Genomic DNA, 19,088 nt, shown 5'->3' with positions numbered 1-19,088 from the left:
TGGTTTATTTGTTCTTCAGAATAGTCCTGATGAATTGCTTCCGCAAGACTATCTGGTGTTCAGCCCAGTAACTCTGTGGATCCAACAGCTGGGTCCCCAAATTCAGAGTTGGCACCAATGTGGGGGAGAAGTATTGTGTCCTTGGTAGGATTTTCTCTCAGAGAAGCTGTGTGTATATCTTTCCAGCAGACTGGTTGTCTGTGCGTAGTGATCTGATCTGCTGCTACTTTGCAGGGATAGAAATTGTGTTTGCTTTTCTGTTGTGTCAGTCCCTTTAGAGTCTTTAGTTTGCTCTGGAGTTACACTGGCAACCTGTTGCCCATCAGTTCCTCAGTGTCAGGTTTGGAACTGTCCTGTGGAAGATCTGTGCTGGCCCCAGTGAACTATGTCTGACTTGTCTGTTCAGCCAAATGATTCCCCTGTACTTAATTCAAATTGACCTCACCCCTCTGACCTATATACTGTGAAGATGAATGTCTCCCCAGTTGCTTCACTGGTAAATAATGGGAATAGTGTTCCACTGAGCTTCTCTCCACTGGTGTTGTCAATCCTCCATTGCTTTCTTATTTTGGTCTGCAAGAGATCTCACTGGTTTTTCTAGTTGGTTTCCTGCTTTTTATGTAGTTAAGTAACTTTGCAAGGTGCTACCCAAACATGTTAAGTTCTATTTCCTGTGTACTTTTGACCTACCATGTATATTCTAATCTCTTCTGTTCTCATTAAGCAAGCTTTCTGTTTTAAAAAAGCTGGCTTCTCAGATTTGCTTCCTAACTTCCCCATTTAATCATGCAGTATATAGGCTTTTATTGCAGGGGCTGATATATTCCTTTGACTGTTTTTGTTTTGCTTCCAACTGTGAGGAGTTTTTACTTGCTCTCTTAATACGCAATTTTGTCTGCTTTTTTTTTTTTTTTCTGTAATTTCCCCCCTGTTTTTAGGGTTGTGTGGTTTTGGGTTAGTTTGTTTGGGTTGTTTTTGAGGGGAAACACGTTTGAGAGGATTGCTAATTACTTTTTTTTTTACACCATTCCCTTAACATTAATTACCCATGTGCCGATAGTTTCTTGTCTCACTGTATTCAACTGTGATGTTGAAATATAATTGCACTGCAGGCACAGTTACAGAGCAGCTTTCATATCCTTTAACTAGGTCTTGTGTGCCACTCAAAACTAAGCCAAAAATTTGATCTTTTCATGTAGGTCCTATCATAGCACTAATTTTCAAGGTAGAAATCATTATTTGGGAAAAAAAAATCTGTGTGTCATTCTAATGAGTCACAGGGTTCACTTTACATCAGGAGATTTCAGTTACCCATTGTTATTACCTTTCTTAAAGTTGAAACTCTGTAATCTTCCTGAACTGGTAGTTGATCATGTATCTTTATTACTTGATGGTGTGACTTCTACCATAAGAAGTTCATTTGGCTTCTCCTTTCCTGTGATAGTTTATGCCATTAAATGTTCATATAACCTTCACAGATTGTGCCATTCTTCACCTGCCTGTTGTTTGTTGCTTCCATTGGAATTGCTGAGTAAGCTGGCAGGCTCTCACAATGGTCCTGTTTTGGTTTGTCTTCTTTCCACCATACCTTAGAGATCCTTTGAGGGTGTCAGGTGAGGCCAAATATTTGGGCTTCCCATGTATTACTTACGAAATTTCTAGCAGTGTAGAAGTGTTTGTAAGTTCCAAAACTCTTATTAGCATGCCAGTCTGGCTGACTCTGGCATGATTAATGTGCGTGCCTAACAAGTTCTTCCTGTTTCCATCATGCCTAAATCCTTGCTGTCTGTATCACTGACTTCCTTTGTCAGCCTCACATGTGGATCTGGCAGCACTTGAGGGAGTAAAACCTGAAATCCTGAGTGTAGTGCTTCTATCCATCAACCTGAGTTTAATTTCAGAGAATCCATCCTGTGATTCCATACACTACTGTTGCTAGTGTGGATTCAGTGGACTACTGGGTTGTTTGGTTGGGGTTTTCTTGTTTGATTGTTTGGGTTTTTTTTGTTGTTGTTGGCGTTTTTTAGTTTGGTTGGTTGTTTTTTGGGTTTTTATTGTTTTGGTTCGGGTTTTTTTTTTTTTTTTTTTGCTGAATCACCAGGTAGTCAGTGTTCAGTGTAGAAGCCCCGTGAGGTTGCTGCCTTTCTATCTGTAGGGTGCTGTGCCAGCCAGTTGTCAGATGTCACAAATACAGCGAGCTGTGTGTTGAGTGAAGTCATCCGATAACCACACTTTCTTCTTCCTAGTCCTAAATCCGTCTACTCCAAGGAGGATTCCTATGTTAACAGGAAGCAGAGATTGTTCCAGAGATTAGCTCTGACCCATCCTAAGTCCACATGAATGTTAGAGATGGCAAAAGGCATGATGAAGCATGGAAGAGAAAGCAAGTAGGCAACACAAGAGCCTTTTTGAATGGTATTGCTTATTATCTACTATAAAACTGCAGTGAGGTTCATACGAGGTAGTGGGCTTTTTAAAATTTTTTAGATTTGTTCCCTCACAATGAAGGCATAACCCTAAAATTGTCAGTCTTCAATCAGGAAAAAAATGCATTTTTGGGAAGCAAAATTGCAGGCAGCATCTCTGTACTTTGTGAACTTGTGTTTGGTGAAAGGCTGTGAAAGAACTGATGTCCCCAGTGAGGATCTGCTTTATTAGTGTCCCAGGGATGGCCAGTGGAAGATCCTGCTGGAAGAATATAACGGCAGGGAGAGCCTCTAAAGATGCTTCTGTATCCGCCAGTAATTTCCTATACTAGAGCTGGTGGTGTATTTTTGTTTATGGGTTGTCTAATTGTATGGCTTTTGATAGCATGTAGTAACCAGTATACTTGCTCAGAAAATGATGCTCTGTTATCGTGGATGCCTGAAAGTAACTAAGTCGAGTCTGTTGCCTGCTTGAAATTGTAGCCTCAGTACTGGCTCTGTGTATTACTGCATCATGTCTCTAACTGCAGCTTATTCCTCTTCCAAGCACATCAGTTACCAGTCATTTGGCTTATTGCTAACACACTTCTCTGGTGCCCGAGTGCTAAGTGTGTTCATCTTCAAGGTTAGCATGGTTATGTTAACTCATGACCAGTTTTGTTCTGTCTTGTGTTGCATAATCTGTTAAAGCAATATATCTGAAAGCTCCTCTGCTTTTTCCAGCAGTATAGTCTGTCCTCGTGAAAGTAATTACGTCTCTTTAATAAACTTAACTGCTCTTCCCTGCTATTTAAGCTATACTGCCATGTCTTTCTTCCTATGAGATACAAATGCAAGCAGTCATCTCCTTGCCCTTTTTTACTACCACTTTTGCCTCTCCTCTTTTTGAGCTGGCATCCCTGTGCGTGCCTTTGCACAGTGAAACAAGGAGAGGTTAAACTGGCAAAAAGGAGAGAGATACTTTTAACCAGATCAGTTCCTCTGTCACGTGTTCATTGCAGAACAAGAGACGAGGCTATCTGGGGCTGGGAGATTAGAGTGAGTCTGTATTTATTTAAGCAACAGCTCTGGACTTCACTGTTACTCAACCCTTGATGCAGTCATTAGTGATTTAAGGGGTGCGAAGACAATGAGAGATCATCCAGTTCATCTGAAGGCATGATACCCTTTGGTCTATAGCTATACTGACTGAGAGATGTCTGTCTTCCTTAAAAGCATCCAGTTTCCATAGACTTTAAACCAGTGAGAACTCTGATTTTGAATCATCTTTGTCCATGCTGTCTTTTATTACATCTTTATCAAAAATATAAATTCCATTTGGCTCTAATTCCAGCCCTATATTTAGACTATCTGTAGTGTCATCTCATTGTTTAAATTACATGGCTAAGTTCTAAACAAGCAGTGCAATCTAGAATGCATTGATTTAATAGTAATTAATTTATTCCAGCTGTTGAGTTAGTGAAGTCTGAATTAGAGGGCAAACTCAGATTCTTCTGAGGCTTGTTTTTTGGTTCCTCCTGCCAAAGGAGCTTCTTGAAACCACTTCCAAAATAATTGAATGTTTACTATATTTTCAAAGTTTAATATTCTGAAAATAAATTTTAAAAATCTAAAAGTAAATGCTAATGTATCTTCTTGTGTGTTTCCTCGTGTTTCAAGTCTCTCGCAAGCTACTGTTATGCTTTAAAATAGGTAATTTAAAATGAGAAGGAGCAATGATTTTTAAAGGAATAATTTTGAATGTTTGGCTGAACTGCAGTCTCTCCTGTCAGTTGGCACCTTGGCGTATAAGTTTTGTAACATATTATTGCTATAAAAAAATCCTGTGTAGTTTCAGTTTTTTCCTTAGGTTTCTTTAAATATTTCTCAATCCTTTGAACCAAGTTCTGCTTAAGCAGGAAACTCCTGTGTTAATTTCTCACAGGCTTGGCAGATTCTAAGTTATTGGCATAAATTGTTCATCTGTTTGTTGTGCCCTTAGGTGCTTCTGTCTCAGCATGCATCATGCATTTGGCAACTAACAGAAAGCATTTTAAAGGTCCAAATGGATGCCTTTACGCCTAGTGTCCTGTATGCATAAAGTGTCGGAACTTAATTAAGACAGTTATTTTCCAGAAGAAATTGCATACATTGCATTGCCTGCTTCTACTCACCGATCTAATATTTTGAATGAACAGCGTCTCACAGCTGAAATTCGTTAAAATATGTTATGATTCGTCTGTAGCAGGAGTTATACCAGTTTTACCAGTTATACCTCTAATAAAAACAAAATTGTGTGACCTTTAGTTAACTGTAACTCCTGATTTTTCACTGATGGCTTGAGTAACTGCTTCAAGTAATACTTCAGCACGACAAGATAGTTTATGGAAATCTAGTGGTCACTGGCAATTTGGGATAAAACTGGCAAGTTTAATCAGAGTGAAAAATTCAGTATAGTCACTGGAAATGAGAACACACTCTTTTAAGGTAGTCTGTGTAGACTCTAAAGGTAGGAGTGGTTTGTTAAAGTGCTGTCTGAAATCTATGCAAAACAATGTTCCCTCTCTCCGGGTTTATAATAAATATGCAGCAACTACTTGTGAGCATGGAATTGTTTTGTGTCTTAAAAGAGTGGAAATAATGTTGTGACACAAAGCTTCCAGACTTTTAGTGCTTGGAGAGTGCTTTTTCTCTATCAAATTTCAAAACCAATTTTATGCCTGTGTCATTCTGCTAGTAATAGAAGGGGAAATATACCAGTGCCTCAAAACTAATGTTTGCTGCATTCTTGCTAGTGACTTCTAAGGAAATAAAAATACAGGAGCTGGAGCTATTTTTACCTGATTTCTTTAACACTGTCTTCTGGTCTTTTATGGGGTAGAAATTCTAAGGATCTTATACAGCTTTCTGACACATGTTGCACATGGTGTTCTTAAAACATGTGCGTTTGGATACATTCATGGAATTTTAGAAAAATTTTCTGCTGAATCTTTTCAAAGCATTAACTGCGAAAATTATTATTGAAAGGAAAATACTTTCAGTGGAAATATTTTGTCTCAATTCCAGTCTGTACCTAGAGTGATCACAAATTATACCTGAGATCTTTGATGGTCCAGAAATTGTTTCACCTTTGACTTTCGACCAGTTATGTTTTGACCAGTTATGTTATTAAGCTGACTATTTTTCCCCCTTTAAAATTAATTTCTTTGATATGACTATCTCTAATTCAGGACTACTTGGTTCTTCTGGAGAGGAGTCTCCATAGTGTTGCTTTGGGTGGATAAGTAGTGCCAGTCCTTGTTAACTTGAAGACTTGTTGGTTTGTTAATGGGTACATGTGTTTGAGCTCATTTTTAGATACAAGAGCTGCTTGTGGTTTGAAGTTGCTCACTTTCTTTGAAACTTGGGTGGGGAGGTGAATTTGGCTGGAACCTATCTACCTTAAAAAACTTCAAATGTACCCAGTTTCTTGATAAGCATTTTCCTGGTGTTTCTATCAAGAGCTACCTACAGGAACATAAAATAGTGTAATGTCTTCTGGGGAATGAGAGAGGTAGAAATACCAGCTTTGCTTTGTGTTTTTGTTAACAAACCAGCAGTTTCAATGTATAATCTGAAGTTAGTTTGATTTGATTTAAAAAAGTGTAATGGATGACTACTAATAAAGGTATCAAGGAAACAAAAGTATATTTCTTCAATACATTTAAAAGTGTCCCATAGAAAGTCATAATCAGGTGATTGCAGATTCTGAAGTAATAATGTTAATAATTTGTAATGACACTGAATTGATTTTTTAGCTTCATAAAGTCTGATTTTTCTGCTCTGATTCGTAATTGCAAATTGAGGAAAGATAATTGCTTAACTAGGTCAGAGCATAAATGTGAAGAGTTCTATAATATGTATATATATTGTCACATAATTTTATTGAATATTGTAAATTATGGTGTCTTAATAACCAAGAATGTAGTGATTCTTGTTCTTGGGTGCTTTTGACATTAGAGCAGAATTTTATCAGGAATTACAGTCCTTACCCTAGATGTGTTTAGTAAGCATGTATACTGTCTTGAAAGATTAAGCATTACTTCGATAAGAGAAGTTCCAAAGAACCTTAAAGTCTGCATTTCAAAAATTCAAACCCCACTTTCTCATAACCGTTTGCTACTATTTTAGGGGAACATGCTGAATGCTCCAGAAGTTTTAATCACAATGAAGGTTCCAGAATTTATGAAACAAATAGGGACTTATTTAGTGAGGGTTGAGGACTTTCTCCCTGGCTTGTAATGGGCATGTGGAATGCAATAACTTGAGTATTATATTATTTCTTCCCCCCCTTTTTAAAAACTGGTTGCAAATGGAGGTTTAAGTGTGAGAAAGGTGGCGGGAGGACAGAAATGGAAGAGGAAATGAAAGGAGTGGGGGAAGGAAAAAAATACCAAAACACACATGGAATACAGAAAGGAGCACAATGAGTAGAAGGATGAATTTTGAAATGTAACGAGTTCAGAGTGTGATGGAGGCAGGATTCTATGCTTATTCTGTAATACGTTGCTTGTCACATCTCAAATTGTGTGAGGGTAATAATGTTCATCAGAGGACTGTTACATGTTTATGGCTTTGTTACAAAACAGTGTATAGTTCAGCAATTCCTGATCTAGTGCATAATAAGAGCCAGAATCATCTAGGCCAAGTGCCGAGCCATCCTATCTGCTCTCCCACATATGGCACTGCACTGCTCAGATAAGCATGCTTGCCTGGAAATAGTCAAGGGATGTTTGTCTTCAAGCTGCATTGTTCCATACCTGTGCTGTATATATGGAACAATAAGCCTTTTTGAAAAGCAAAGCTGATTAATTATTGTCTTTTAATTTTTTGGTGTTGAAATAGAGATGGTTGGTTGGCTTTGAGGAGCAGGTTTCTGTGTGTTTACCTTGCTGGTCAGGACTTGGATAGGATTAGCAGAAGTTTACAAGATTGAAGGCTAAACCTGGCTAGTCAGAGGTAAATATGGAAGAGCAAGGGATCATAGTGTGCATGATCACAGAAAGAACTGTGATTATACCCTGCTGAGGGGCCTTAGCATCACAAGTGCTGTGTTGTAAAGAGGCTGTAACCCCTTGTCCCATTCTGGTAGTTCTGTTCTACATTGTTAGCTTTTATTATTTAAAACTAAGAGACATGTTCTACTCGACATTTAGAAGAAGGTGAAAAGCTCTTCTCTTCCCCCACAGTTCCTTCACTTCTGTAGTCTTTTGAGGAGCATTGAATTTTCCATTTTATTCTTCCTTGGTTTTTTATTCCTCTTATCTACTCTAATCATGTCCTCCCCTCCATGTTTTGTGTGGGTGCTGGCTTCATGCCACTGTTCTTCATCATTGCAAAGAGTATTTTCAGTTTGAAATGACTAATGGCTTCCCTACTGCATGGATGATTCTGACAAGAAATAGTAAACATAAAGGCTGTGCTAATGTTACTGTTGTTAAGATCAGCAGCCAAGGAGCTGGAATAACCTGGTAATACTGCATTGGCTAATACTTGGGTCCTACTTGGAAAGCTTTCTTCACAACTGTGTGGGTTAGAAATATTTTTAAGGCTTGACTGGTTTTGGTTTTTTTTTTTTTTTAATTTTAAAAAGCCCTTCTCAAATAACATAGCCATATCTATACGTATCCCTTCTTACCTAACTACAGAGGATCTCTGTTGGATGCTTATTTGAACTCTTAAATTCTTGGAGATACAAATGTCTTTAGTGACTAAAATACAGCCCTAGGCTTTGAGGTTCTAAAGATACTCAATTTTAGATTACTTCAGTTAATGATTTTGCATCTGTCCAGATATATAAACCTGATACCTGCTGACTGAGGTATAAAACAGCTTGATGATCTTGGAGTTTGTGGTAGGCAAGTCCTGTGGTTGGAACATTGTTGAAGTGTTGTAATTTGAAGCAGTCTGAGCTGATGAACTGGCGTGTCTTCTTGGTTAATATGTGCATACTCAGATGTGTGACACATTAGTCCCTTGTAGAAACACAGTTTATACCCAGTTGAACTTACAATGTTGGGAATTCAGGGAACATGAGCATTTCATTTTAGAGCGCAATTCAAGTGTCTTACCTTAAAACAAGTCATATATAGGCTTAAAGATTCATCAGTAATTCTGAGCAATGAAGTGAATAATTAATTCACCTGTAAGGAAGATGCCATCCTGAGGAATTTCCAGGTGCATTTTGACCTGTAGGACTGGAGACTTAAATTCCCTGACTTAAGTGACTGTACTGCCCTGAGAAATACTGCTATGGAGACTGTCACGATTTTGAAGGTTGTTTCTTGAAAGTGCAGTCTGAGGAACTGTAGATATTCAGATGTTTTTTAGCAATAGTTATACATAACCAACGAAACATAACATATACATACATTATGCGTACAATATACATAACAATATTGCATACAATGTACATAATGTATACCAACATTATGTATATAATATACATAACAAAAGCTATACATAACCAACCTGTGTGATTTTTGAGGCGTTCTGGGTTTTGTTACATGCAAATATTTATTTTAGCAAAGTGAACAGCAAACTTAGGAACATATGTTATAGAAATTCAATTTGTTTCATGAACTTGAGGGATTGTCTTGTGAGAGTTAAAGGGAGAATAATGACTTTTTTCATTTGTTTTGGTGTTTTTGTTGGTCATGTCTGACTGGGCATTCAGCCTGAGAATAGCTAAAATTTCTTGTCATCCCCTTATAAATTGTTACTTGTACCCTCTCTTACATGGAATGCTGCCCATATTGCCTGAGCTCATGTAATAGAGTATACAAGAATAGCAACTCTGATGCTGCATCTGAAGGAGCAGACACATAGTCTGGCTGTATTTGTGAATTTATGTCCTTTTCTGAAATAAATTTGTAATTTGACCTTAGTTAAGGTGTTGTAGGTTCACTTTAGAAAATGACCCAACAGGCAGCAGTCCCTTTATTTTTAATCCTGATTATACTCTTGTTTAAACTAGATATTCTTAAAATAGTAGCTGCTTTCTGACCTTCCTTAAGATAAGCTGCTTAGATAAGCAGAACTTGCTAACAAATTGACACCTAGCAGCTCAGGTTTGAGGCTGATCTCTCTAGGGCATGTGATCATTTTGGGAAAATCACTGAATATACCAAGTGGTTTATATGCCTAAAGAAATCAATCTCTAAATGTTGATTTCTGAAATACAGTAGTTGGAAGAGTTGCTCATTTAGTCCTGAGAATGACTAAAATAATATCCTGTACCCTTGAAGTAACTAATGACGTTTTCAGTAATTGTATAGTATTTTAAATTTAAAATTTGCAGTTCTTTCTTCCGACTTCTGAAGCTGGTAGGTTGTGATTGTCTTTTGATCACTTTGAATTGGCAGTAATGAAGCTTCTTCATTGATTAAATGTGTTGAAGGAGTAGCGCAATGCAGACTTTGAGAAGCCCAGCATGTTTCCCACATGGAAAATAAATGTTATCATGGAATACTTTTCCTTCTCTTTGGGGAAATCTATGCTTGACATGCTCCAATCTTCATGGGTTTTGCTGGATTGACGTCATTGTCTTAGAAAGTTGAGGTTTCTTATGTATGTGTGATGTGATTCGACACAGGGCAGGGGAATGGGTTTAAGACCTTACTCATAGCTAATTCATTTTTTGATTATGTAAAACTAGTCAAGCAAATTGTGTTGTTAACAGCTAGTGTCAAAATATGTGTTAAGTGGCACTGTTGTCAAAAAAACGCAACTTCTTGTTTGCAACTATCGCAAAAGACTCTTTATATTGACTTTCAGAAAAGGAAAAATATCATGTATGGACTTCTCTAAATTTTCACTTTAGAATGTTTTTTGGACTTTAGATGAAGAAACTGATTTCTGTTCTGGATTCAGAAAAAGTTGAAGAATGCCTTGAACCTCAATGAAGCTACTCAGTCTTCTGTTCCTTGAAGCAATAAATAATATTTTCTGATCCTTAAAATATGGTTAATATTACATATCTCTCTTTCTCTACTCAATCCTGCAATACTGCTGCATAGAAGGAAACATACAGAAGTATGATATGAATGTGGGTTTTTTAGTTTTTTTTAACTATGAGATTTATAATGACAGTTCTCTCCTACAGTGTTACACAGTTTCACGTGTGAATTGTCCCTTTGTTCTCTTATATTGCATCATACAAAATCAGAAAAGGAGTCTGCAGTGAACATCAGGAGGCTTTTTGATCTTTTCTCTTGTTAAAGGATGGAATCAAATATATTTACAGCATTCCTGACAGTGGCCTGTTTTTGGAGGCCTTTGAGGATACACTGGTGATGGCAGCTATACATCCTCCAAGGCAGACAATCCCAGCATTCACGTTTCTTACCATTAGGACTTCCTTTAATTGAACATCTTACAGCTTGGGTTTCTTAGCATCTTCTGTTGCCAGATGTTTCCATAAGTCTCTTGAGTTAAGTAGCTGGCAAACAATTTCCTTGTCTTTCTCTTTCTTCTCTTAAATAATTTTATGAGGCGAGTGGGAGTTTTCCCTTTATACTTATTTATATTCATATGTTGCAAATTGATTGTCTTTGTGTCTCTTTTTGTGCTTTGCTGTTTTTCTGTCTGTCTTCTCTAATTTTTCCAAGTGGATGTATTGCTGTGATTAACAGTCTTTATGCACTTATGCATTTTTCCTTTGAGGAAGGAGCTTTGGGCTCCTGTGAGAAGCTAGTGACTTCTTCCTTTTGTTGCTTCTCTCAGCTTCCGGAAAATTGTATGTATTAATTGTCTACGTTTACCAAATTCTGTCTTTATAAATGTGGGTGGAATGCTCTTGCTGTTCTCTCTTATTCTCCTGAACTCTTGTCTTGACTTTCTTGTGTCTTACCAGACTTTTTCTGGAATATATCTGGTGAGCTAAAATGCCCTTCACCCACATTGTGTGCTTGTATAATGATGACTGTTTGAGAAAGACATCAGATGTTTTTGTGGTTGTTGACCAGCTCCACTAAGTTTCCTCTTTCATCACAAACCAGATACTTCCACTATACCTCAGAAGTCTGTGCAGGTGCCCTTAATAAAGCTATTGGGCGATTACAGGGCGGGGTGGTGCCAGGGTGTGTGCTGCCTTCTTCACTCGTGAGCTGTATTCTCTTATATTGAGTAATGAGAGTTAGCTCATGGAATTGTGACAGCTGGAAATGCCCCAGCCTGGAGAGTGCCAGAGTTGAGTGCATAGGAGGGAGGCTCCTCTCTATGCATCCATACAGGGCTGGCACTGCACCTGTGAGGGGTCACAGCAGACTGTTCCAATGACAAATTTGAATTCCTTTTCCTCCAGATGCTTCTAATTGGAAACAGTATTAGGTGAAGGTTTAGTGTTATTAGAAGGTGTAGCGTGATCACAAATAAAACAGAGTAAGCTTTATGTAAAAGAATATAAATCTTAAAATTTCAGGAACTGAGGAGCAGTAGCTTGTTCATTTGTGTGAAACAAAAAGGAAAATGCTGGCAGCACTGCTTTGCTTTTTCCAAGTGCTTCTTGGGCATGTGAGGGCTTGGTGATCCTCAGAGCTGAAGTGGAAGCACTCTGGTCTTACAAAGGGATGAATGTGCAGCTTTTCAAAGTGTCAGATCCTACAGCTCTGGGTGTCAAGTAACATGAGGGCTGTAGACGCTTTATTACCTTCTCTGGTTATAAAAGGTTAAATCACTATAATTAAAATGTCTATCTAAATATAATTTTACCTTCCAGTTCATCAAGTTTAATCCTTTTCACTTCAAAGTCTTCCAAGTTTTTTATTACTTGGAAGTCTTCGAATGAAACAAACATTTCTCACTCATCTTTTATAAAAGTAAAGAAATATTCTTCATCTGTTACCCTTTCTTTCCCCTATTCTTCTCACCTTCCCCCCTTTCTTTTTCTCCATATCCACAGCAAGGAAGAGAAACCTTTCCTATTGGTCATACCAGGACAGGACCAATTTATTCATGGTTCTTGCTTTATCTCACACCCAAACTTAAAGAATCCCTTCACTTTTTTGGTGAAGCAGCTTGTATCTAGTGCTGCAGTATATTAAAAGAAGATATTTTTAACAGTGCATTCTGCATGATGTCAGTGTAAATTATTGGCATGATGACTCTTAACTGTGGTAGCTGATTGCTGAAATAGCTTGCAGACTTATGCTTTCAGTCAAAATATTTTCAGTAATGTATAGCAGCAGGTGAATAATTGGTTTAGGCGATTTTGGCTGTGAAATATTACCAATGAGCTAAGCTCACTTTTTAAGCTTGATGTATCAGAGACTATTCTGATACTTGCTTTCGGTGTTTAGATAGGTTTATACATTGTGGCTTGAATAGGGATTGTAGCAGTTCTCCAGGAGCTGTGATAGATTAATGCTCAAGTGAAGAACAGGGCTATCCTAGTATTTTCATTAATGAGAAGTGTATAGTAGTAGCTGGAGTGTGACATGGGCAGCACTGATCAGGTGACCCAAGCACCTGGGCTTCAGCCACACATTTTCTGGCTTATCTTTAAGGTCAGTGTTCGGGGTGTTGGATGTATTTTAGAATCTGACAAGGAAACAGAGAGACTGTGTATGTATGCCCCTTTTGATGACTGCAGTTGTATATAAGGAAGTAATATCAGTTTAAACTCACTGTGTTGCAGCGGTCTCTTTAATTCAGTTTTGCAACTGAAAGGAAAAAACTATATATGGTCAGCTGATTTTCATGGAGTAGTGCCTGGCAACCTGTATAGCAAATATCTGAAACAGTTCCTGTTATTTAGATTAGAGCTGGGCAACACTTCTTGATAAATAGCAAGTTATGCAATGTCTGGATGGTGAGTTTATAGTCTTCAGGTTGCTTGTAAGTTTGCTGTGGCAACTATAAATAGTTTTTGATAGAAATACTTTTTCAGTGTCTGGCTCTCAAACAAATCAAAATGTAGATCCTTATGAGAGAAGAAGGATTGTCATCTTTACAGGGGCTTCAAAGGGTCTGGATTTGGTTTCTTCTTCTGTTCCTTTATGGTTTGAAACGTCTTCCACCATCTTTCAGCTACTAATACTTGGTGATGCTTTGCAAAACTCCTGTTAACACTGTCAGCAGCATAGGTTAGAGGTTTCTGACACCACAAAGAGAAGCTGAACAAATAAATTTCCAAGTCCGGTGGTTCAGGATAGCTCACTCCCAAGCCTGAAGCTCTTTTGCTTTTATGCTTCATCCTAAACTGTGTAAGAGAACTGTTTGAAGCTTTAGAGCTTTAGAGCTCCTCACAGGGAAGTGAAAGTCTGGTTTTGTGAATGTTTCTTTTAAAACTAACAAACAACATCTGCAGTTTTCTGACTACATCAAGACGGAACCAGACAGAAAGGTGAGAGCACTCCACCCAGTATGCTCTTTGATTTTTGTGGGATTTGTGACTTCAGGCTTTCTTAAGGTGAAAAGAAGACTGATCTCCAGGATGCCATGCATATCCTTGCTGTACACTGTAGAGTTCCCTGAGAATTCACCCTAGTTCCCGACTTGCTCAGATGTTAGGAAGAGGCCTCTGGGATCCACTACATGGATGTGAATAAGAGATAACAAGAGGCTCTTTCCCCCCTGGGGAGAATCTGAGGTTTATTTCTTGTGGGCCTCCAGGAGCAAAAATAGGGTGAGGTCAGGGGGCATAGGTGTTTTCTAGGGTCTGTAAGGGGGGCAGGAAGAAATTGGATCTCGGCCAACTAAGCAGGGCCAGAGGGGAGAGGGACCAGAGCACAGGACACTACAGGGGTCACGGAATCTACCATTTTCAATACATCTAGTGAGTTACAACAATACATCATTGGATAACAAAGAATCCAAGCATCTGCTGTCTTTCCTGCATATTACTAAAGATTTTTAGGTCTAACAAAGTGTTGCTCAAAAAAAGTTTGTTTTTATTTTAAGAAAAACAGGTAACAGGTGAATTTTTTTTCAAGTTGAAAATGAACCAATTTACTTAGCTACTTTTGACATCACTATCTGTGAAGTTTGGAACTTTAGCTTTACATTTTCGGTTATGTCAGCAAGTTTATTTTAGAACAGAAGAAAAGAATTGCACGCTTGAGGAAGATAGGCTGGCAGCTGAAGCCAAGGATGCCAATAAAAAGCAAAATAACACCACTAGAAAGAAAAATACTCTTTTCTCTCCATAACTTGTCTAGCTTCTGTGAGCAGGTTTTCTATGGTTTTTGTTTCGTGTAAGACTAGACATGCTCTCTGGAGATTTCATATTAGGCTGTAAGAGTCAGTACTAAAAGTAGCAATCAGTGTTCCTAGTTCAGAGATAGACGCATCCATTCCATCCAGGTGCAAGACCCTCCTCTGTAATTCTTTCTGTTGTTCTAAACATGGATGTTCAAGAAGGCAAACTTAAACTGGAAAAAAACTGTAGAGAAGAGATGTCATGGTCAGAATGGAAAGGTCCCCTGAGAGAGAAAACTGAATGAGCACATCCCACTCAGCAAAGTGAAGTCTGAAGAGGCATATGAATTATTTCTATAAATACTTTGGGGAATAATAACCAGGAAGGGAAAGAACTATTTAAACAAAAGGACAATGTTTACACAAGGAGAACTAGGTAGAAGCTGGCTGGGAAAACATTTTGGCAGGAAGTTGGAATGTTTCCAGAGGTTCTGAACTTCAACAAGGTTTTGAGATGACATTCAAATTTTTCATTTTGGGGATTTTGTATCCATTATTTCTACTTCTGATGGAAGAACGTGGATCATTTATGAACAGAATTATATAGTTATTCCTTACACTAGCAGGAGTCCTGAAGGTCTCTTTCAGCCTTATTTCTTGAATTTTAAGAGTTAGAATCCTCTTGGGTCTGTGAGTGTTCTGAACCTGTGGTCCATATTACACTTTGAAGACATCTGTGAGGGTAATTGAGTAATTCTGTTCACTAGGCTTAGATTTCCTGTGTAGACATCCTCATACTTCATGCTCCTGGGGAGCAATGCAGAAGTTGAAAGATCACAAAAACAGCTTAAGTCAGACTACGTGTTGTATATTAATAATGGCTACCAGTGATGGTTCATTTACTCAACTCAGACTGAACAGTATGTTCATACTCCTACTACCAGTAGTCCAAATATATATATATATATATATGTAACTTTTACATTTTGTCATGGTACTCATTGACAAGGACCTTCAATGTGTATGCAAATGTTTCAGTATTATTTGACATTCAGCAAAGTTCTCTGGTCCTCTCTTGTCCTTTTAAAGTAGCAGTAATGATGCATCTTAGAAGGATTTAAGTTTTGACAGGAAAGTAAATATGTATATGCTTCCCGGAATTACAGCCCTCCACTATTACAGCTAATGAATCTCATAATCCAAAGATAAAGGTCAAGAGAATCCTAAAGTCCATTTTGAGTCCTACTCATGCTTATTTCTGTTCAAGGGGAGAGACTGATTTCAGAGCCATTGCGATCTAATAATTTTGTTGGTACCATTAAGGGTGACTGAGATATCTTTCTTGAAAATGTAGTAAAATGCCACTTGTTGATCTGAATGGAAAATAGTGCAATAGCCCACATTTTATTAAATGTTTGGTAATGGGTCCTTCTGGCTTTGTGCTTTTCAGTACTTACTAAACTTTTAAAAAAGGATGCAGGATGGCAGTTAAAAAGAAATAAAAGGAAATACAAAAGAAAACTATGACTTCAGCTTCCTCTTTTATTGATCATCATTGAAAGAGGGGACCTTGTCCAGCTCAATCAAGGAAGGAGGAAGTTGCTGTACCAGCAGGTGATAGATAACAGGTTTTAGCAAGTTAGGAGATGACTGAATGCTGCTGTGTTAGTGCTGCAGACTGAGGCATATCCTCTTCTGCCATCACAGGACAGGTATCTTGTGCCACACTAGATAAAGTGAATGGTATGGAAGGAGAAAAGAGATATGAGTCCCAAAGTGCGCCCATACCCACGTATGGTACCCCCAGTACAGTTACACCTCTCTCTGCTACACTGTGCAGTTGTGCAGTGACTGATCTGCTCATGTAATACAATGCACCCTTCTCTATGTAATACACTTCGATTTGTCACCTTTCTAGAAAAAGAGTAAATATTACATGTGTTTCTTCTCGAAACATCTCTGTTCGTCTCAGTATTAGAAATCTTTGTTAGAATTGGTATCCAGATGCCATGTGCACTCCCTTGAGAAATTAAAGTTAGTATAGTTTTCTCTTGCTTATGTATTAATGCAATTCACTAGGACTGCAATAAAAGGTTTGGTCCCCAAGAGCTGTATGGTTCTCCTCTTTCTGATTAATTTAGTGTATGAATTGGTTTGTTATTAATATTTCTTTGTAACTATCATGGTCGTGTGTTCAACTTAGAGATTTTGCTCTACTTCTGGTCATTTTTGATATTTTTAAATGCTGACTTGGGATTTATGAAGAAAATATCCTTTCCTCTGGTAGCTCTTTAAGTTTAGAGGGCATTCCTAAATTTTTTTGTCTTCCAAGGATTTCTGTATTTAGCCAGCAGTATTAGCGACCAAAGTATTTGTGTTCAGGAGGGGGTGGCTAGTGTGGCAGGGATATTTTTCCCCTCCACAAAGGTTCCTTATACACAGATCTCTAAGGTGAGACGTTTCCCATTTACAGGAGAAGGTTAATGGGTAACAGTAGGGTGCACTGAGCACATCGGATCTGTTACCAAGCATTTTCATTCTGTCCCTAAACTATTCCAGTAATCTTATTTTCTATTATATCACATGAACAGTGTTTCTAGAACAGCGAAAGGAATTGCAAAGGACATTTCTCACTGCTATGGCCTGTTCAGATAGAGTTATTTTAGAGATTTGCCCGTTGTTGCTGAAATGGAAGGGCCCTGTTGCTGAAATTTCACACCATCAAAATTGCTCCTATGATCATGTCTGTCTTTTCCTCCCTAACACAGCCCACTGTTTGTAACGTGGAAGATCGGTCGGGATAAACGATTGCGTGGATGCATAGGTACTTTTTCCGCCATGAACCTGCATTCAGGACTCAGGGAGTACACACTTACTAGGTAAGAATTTGTTTTCTGTAGCTTTGACTTACATATTTAACTAGTCTGTTGAGGAGTTGATAGGTGTGCTTTGTTTTGTTTTGGGTTTTTTGGCTGTGTCACTGTACGGGTCAATGAAAATCTGTGTCTCCTTTTGATGCTAAGAGTATTGCCTGGATATTTGACTACTGCTGTCATGAGCCCATGCTTGCAGTTAAAAAACGTAAGTTGAGCCTATTCTTATTTTATTGGTCTAAACTACTCTCCAGTAGCTTATTGTAACTGATTATTAGTATTTTTCCAGTCTTCGGACAAATTTTAACCTTAGTAGTTAATTTCAGGCCAGAAGACCAGAAAGTCAGATTTGGGGATTATCCTATTCTCACTTCTAAAACAGCAGGTATTTTCACCTCTTCTCCATCAGGTGCTTCCAATCAGCTGCAGTTAATTTAATGCTACAAATTTCCATTACATGTTACTCTTCAGATACATCCCAGCCCCTGAGTGGGAAGCTTCTGGATGAGGGAGGTAAGTGATGATAATCCTTCACTCCCTGGTGGCATAATCTTCATGTTTCAATCTACACCTAAATTCATTCACCTTAATACTGTTCCATTTCCTTTGTATAGAGTGAGAACTAATAAGTTTATCACTAGAGGTAGTAGAAAGCTTCTACTTCTTTTTCTAAGAGTTTTCTTAAGTTTATTCTCTAAAGAATCAATGGAATTTTGTTCATCTCAGTTACAATAGACTTTATTGTGCTTTAAAATAGAAGCTGCATTCTGGCATTTGTAGACCTCTAGAACTGTCATCACTTAAAATAATTAGTGCTTCCAGATCACTTTAGATTTGAGGCTTTTGTCCATTACAGGATCTTCCTCTTTGCTATTAAAATACCTTGTCCATCCTGGCATTAAATAATATTAGAATGGGAGATGTTCTTTTGACATGTCTGCCTAGTTAATTGCAACCTAAAGTTCATTTCATGCTTCTCTGCTGAGCTTAAGGAAGATAACTGCTCATCTTCTGGAGCCCGTACAAACTTCTGAAAGACCTAGTTACCCTTATTATGTTCAATTTATTTATTATGCACTGTAGAATGTTTCTGCTTGTGTTTTTTAAAACCTCAGCATTCAAAATGGCCAGTGAGAAGAACCTTTTAATAAAATTCAAACCGATTTCTTTGTTGAGGGTTAAAAGGCTTAAAATCTTAACCATTCGTGAGTCAGACCGAATGAAAAATAACTTTCCCCCTGTACTGGAGAGCGTTTCATTTAGGTATATGCTTTATCGTGCATGACCAAGAACAATGAGCTTGTACAGAAAATTTCCCACTGAGATTAGGAATAAGGCTCAAGAAAACAGTTTTTGTTCCTTGTAGATTTTTTCCATTCTCACAAATCAGACAGGACTGTACTCTTAAATACCTTCAAAACTGGTTATGTGATTCCTGTCACTGCATTCCAGCTCTGAAAGCAGAAGTCAAAATACATGAAAAGTGATGAAAATTTAAGGCAATTGAAATAACTTCAGTGCAGTATTTACAGGATGGCTACATGCTGTGGAAGTTTATACTAGGCTATTCAGAGGATAGGTCAGTAATTTTCAAGATGAGGAAAATTGAACTAATATCAACCTATTTTAAAAA

General features: G+C 37.9%; 1 protein-coding gene across 4 annotated transcripts in view; it reads left to right on the top strand.

Moving 5' to 3' along the window:
- The window catches only part of AMMECR1 (AMMECR nuclear protein 1), a 104,319-nt gene that overhangs the window by 42,983 nt on the left and 42,248 nt on the right, over positions 1-19,088 (top strand). For 3 of the 4 annotated variants that reach the window (XR_001403501.2, XM_088173418.1, XM_014881563.2), the window contains one exon: positions 17,351-17,461. Coding sequence is in view for 2 of the 4 variants with exons in the window: in XM_088173418.1 (XP_088029544.1) it covers positions 17,351-17,461 (111 nt within the window). In the remaining 2 variants the exon portion in view is untranslated. Of the gene's footprint in view, positions 1-17,350; positions 17,462-17,864; positions 17,969-19,088 lie in introns of all 4 variants that reach the window. The other variant, XR_015806896.1, reaches the window with a different exon arrangement.

The sequence above is a fragment of the Sturnus vulgaris genome, chromosome 14, assembly GCF_052056855.1.
Source record: "Sturnus vulgaris isolate bStuVul1 chromosome 14, bStuVul1.hap1, whole genome shotgun sequence".
In the NCBI taxonomy this organism is placed as follows: Eukaryota; Metazoa; Chordata; class Aves; order Passeriformes; family Sturnidae; genus Sturnus; species Sturnus vulgaris.
This window is presented reverse-complemented; position numbering and strand designations above follow the sequence as displayed.